The sequence below is a fragment of the Micromys minutus genome (assembly GCF_963924665.1).
Source record: "Micromys minutus genome assembly, chromosome: 17".
Taxonomy (NCBI): domain Eukaryota; kingdom Metazoa; phylum Chordata; class Mammalia; order Rodentia; family Muridae; genus Micromys; species Micromys minutus.
Genome location: NC_137952.1, coordinates 19867650 through 19871224, shown reverse-complemented (window position 1 = coordinate 19871224; position 3575 = coordinate 19867650). Strand labels below are relative to the sequence as shown.

Below are 3575 nucleotides of genomic sequence, written 5' to 3'. Positions count from 1 at the left end.
TAAGAAAAAAAGAAAAAAAGAACTGTAAGTCTAAGAATTTTCAATATTTTGTAGTTACAAATATTTAAGTTGTTGATGCAAATTAAAATCCATATTTTTTAGTGCTAAGATTGAACTTACTGACTACTCCAGCTCAGATTTGCATATGGTTGCATGGTTTTGGGGTAAGTATACTCCTAAATATATTTGTGATTGTATTTTGAGAATCATAAATTCTATGGTATATATGTTTCAATCTGGTGTCAGTATATATATTAAATAAAATTCTGATTCATCAGTGTTATAGATAAACTTTTACTAATGATGCATGTAAGAATTAAGCATGTTTCCAAAAAATGGTTTCATCCTGTCTGACCATTTGTACTGAACTTAAATGCAATTACCCATAAATTTCTATTCTATAGGTCAATGTTTTATAGAATATCATAAATGCTACTAATTCAGACCATTTAATTAGAAAATGCATTTTTATGACTTCCAATTACTTTCTTACTCTTATTACTGCTGTACAGTAAAATGAATTTGCAGACAGTGGATACATATAACAGTCACACCAAATGTTTCTTATTTTTTAAAAGTAGCTCTGGACTCACAATTTTATCTTGGGCAATAATTCATACATAGATTAGATTTGCCTTTACATTTATGCATTTTATTAAGGAAAGTTTCAATGTGGCTGTCTAATTTTAGAAATGAAGTAAATTACCTATACTTTTAGTTGATAATTTTTCTTTTTTTTTCAGGTTATTTATAAGGACACACTGAATAAAATGGTTGGAGGCAATCAGACTGTGGTGTCAGAATTTATACTCTTGGGACTTGCCAACTCAGAAAATCTTCAGGTCTTACTCTTTGTGATATTCTTAATGATTTACCTGCTCATCGTGTCAGGAAATATTGTCATCCTGACCTTAATCACCACTGACCCCCATCTTCATTCTCCCATGTACTTCTTTTTGGCCAACCTGTCTTTTGTTGACATGTGTCTCTCCTCAAACACCACTCCTAAGATGATCACAGATTTTCTCAGGGAAAGCAAGACAATTCCTTTTGCAGGATGCATGTCCCAGGTCTTTTTATCCCATTGCATTGCTGGCGTGGAAATGGTATTGTTGGTGGTAATGGCTTATGATCGCTATGTGGCTATCTGTAAACCACTCCACTACTTCACCATCATGAACCTGAAGAGATGCACTGGGTTGGTGTTGACTTCCTGGATCATTGGATTTATACATGGTATAAGTTACTTGTTTGTGGTTATGCAGCTACCTTTCTGTGGTCCCAACAAAATAGACAGTTTCTTTTGTGACATGCCACTGGTAATCAAGCTAGCCTGTATGGATTCCCATTATTTAAATACTTTAATGAATGTTGCATGTGGGGTTGTAGCTGTAACCTGCTTTATACTCTTGCTTATTTCATACACGAACATTCTTATCACTGTTCTCCGGAGTTCGAAAGATGGAGCTTCTAAGGCTCTGTCCACATGTACTGCACACTTCACTGTGGTCATGATGTTCTTTTTTCCCTGCATGTTCATCTATGTGTGGCCCCTCAGCATCACATGGTTGGACAAATTTCTTGCTGTATTTTACTCTGTTTTCACACCTCTCCTAAACCCAGTGACTTATACACTGAGAAATAAAGAGATGAAAAATGCTATGAATAGATTTATTGGCAAATTTCTGAGTCCTAAAGAAAATCCTTAATATCAAAAAAGATTAATTTGTTTCTTCACATGGTAAGAGTGAATATATTAATAAAAGCTCTAAAACAAGAAAATAATTGTTTTTAATTAATTTTACCAAAACTTTAATAAAGACAAATCAATATTTTAAAGTTAATATCACACTTATTGATCAACTATGATGTCATAAGGTATCCTTCATTTTGAAATATAAAAATGCATGCTTTTTCAACATGAATGTCATCAAACTATGCTTCCATGTTTTTATTATGTCATATTTAACATTTTCAGCAACCTCACAGGTTTTAACTTTATGAATAAAATATTAGTAATTTTTACCTGAATACTATTCTGTACATACTATATATGCTATATATGCCCAGATTGTATTGGATATTTTTACTTACATTTTTTAACAACTTTATTTTACAAAACAAAGATAAATGTACAGATTTTAAGCATTTTTTGCATAAAATTATACAATACATTTTTGTCAGTACTTTTTTTCAGATTTTAAAATAATTTTTACATAAAACTGCATGAATATATTTGTTAGTACTTGATTTTTTTAAAGGTTTGATAGTATGCATTGAAAACTTAATAGTTACAATGAGCATAAAGTACATGTAAAACAAAATGTAACATAGAAATAATCAAAGTTTTCCTGTTGTATAGATTTTTTGTTTTGTTTTGGTTTGGTTTCTTTATTTCTTGGACTTCATACAGTCTGTGAGTTGTTTCTGGGGCAGTGCGAGCCTCTGGGGTAAGCATCCCATTATCAGTGACTGCATATTATGTCTGTTCTTTTGTGACTGGGTTATCTCACTCAGGATGATCTTCTCTAGATGCAGCCATTTTCTTAAGAATTTGGTTAAGTCATTGTACATTATCATGTCATTGGCAAAGAATTTTACTTACATTTTAAACGTTATCTTCTTTATGGTTTTCCCTATATCTCCTCCCCCCTGACTCAATAAAAGTCTTCCTACACCCACCCAGTGTCTCCTACCTCTCTGCCACGGCATTTCCCTACACTGGGGCATCAGACCTTTACAAGACCAAGGGCATCTTCTTCTACTGATGCCAGATAAGCTCATCCTTTGCTATATATGTATTAGTAAGCACTCTTTGGCATCAGCAATAGTGTCTGTATTTGGGTTCTGCACATAGTATGGTTCCCTAGGTGTGACAGTCTCTGGATGGATATTCCTTCAGTTTCTGCTTTATTTTTTGTTCCTGCATTTCTTTTAGATAGGAATAATTCTGAGTTATATATTTTGAGAAGAGTGAGTGGTCCTATCCCTCAACCACGATCCATGCTGTATCCCAGGATATTGACTCTATTGGTTCTATCTCCCATTTGTTGTGCATTTCTACATGTCATCCTTGTTGGGTCCTGGGAACCTCTTGCTTCCCTGGTATCTGGGTCTTTTTAGTGGCTACCCCCAGTTCCCTGTTCCTCACTGCTACATATTTCTGTGCAATCTCCTGGCCCTCTGTACTTCTCTCCTCTCTCTTTCAATACATGGTCCTGGCCCCCTCTTTATTTCCCTCCCCATCGTCTCTTCCTCTCAGGTCCCTCCCTTTTCTACCTCCAGTGATTATGTTGTTCCCCATTATATGTAGGACTGAAACACCCATGCTTTGGTCTTCCTTCTTCTTAAGCTTCATATGGTCATGTTGTGTTGTGGGTATTCCAAGCTTTTGAGCTAATATCCACTTATTAGTGAGTAAATACCATGTGTGTTCTTTGGTGTCTAGGTTACCTCACTCAGAATGCTATATCTTAGTTCCATCTATTTGCCTGCACATTTCATGAAGTCATTGTTTGTAATAGCTAAGTAGTACTTCATTATGCATACTTCCCTTTCTTTCTGTCTGAATTAAT

The 3575-nt window shown here is 34.5% G+C and overlaps 1 protein-coding gene across 1 annotated transcript; it reads left to right on the top strand.

Annotated features, from left to right (window-relative positions):
• Window positions 1-770: 770 nt before the first annotated feature.
• On the top strand, window positions 771-1709 carry LOC308431919 (olfactory receptor 4K3-like; the record flags this gene model as incomplete). The annotated part of the gene is made up of 1 exon (XM_080931518.1): window positions 771-1709. One exon carries the CDS (start codon window positions 771-773, stop codon window positions 1707-1709), a length of 939 nt encoding a protein of 312 aa, XP_080787644.1.
• Between the last annotated feature and the right edge of the window lie 1866 nt (window positions 1710-3575).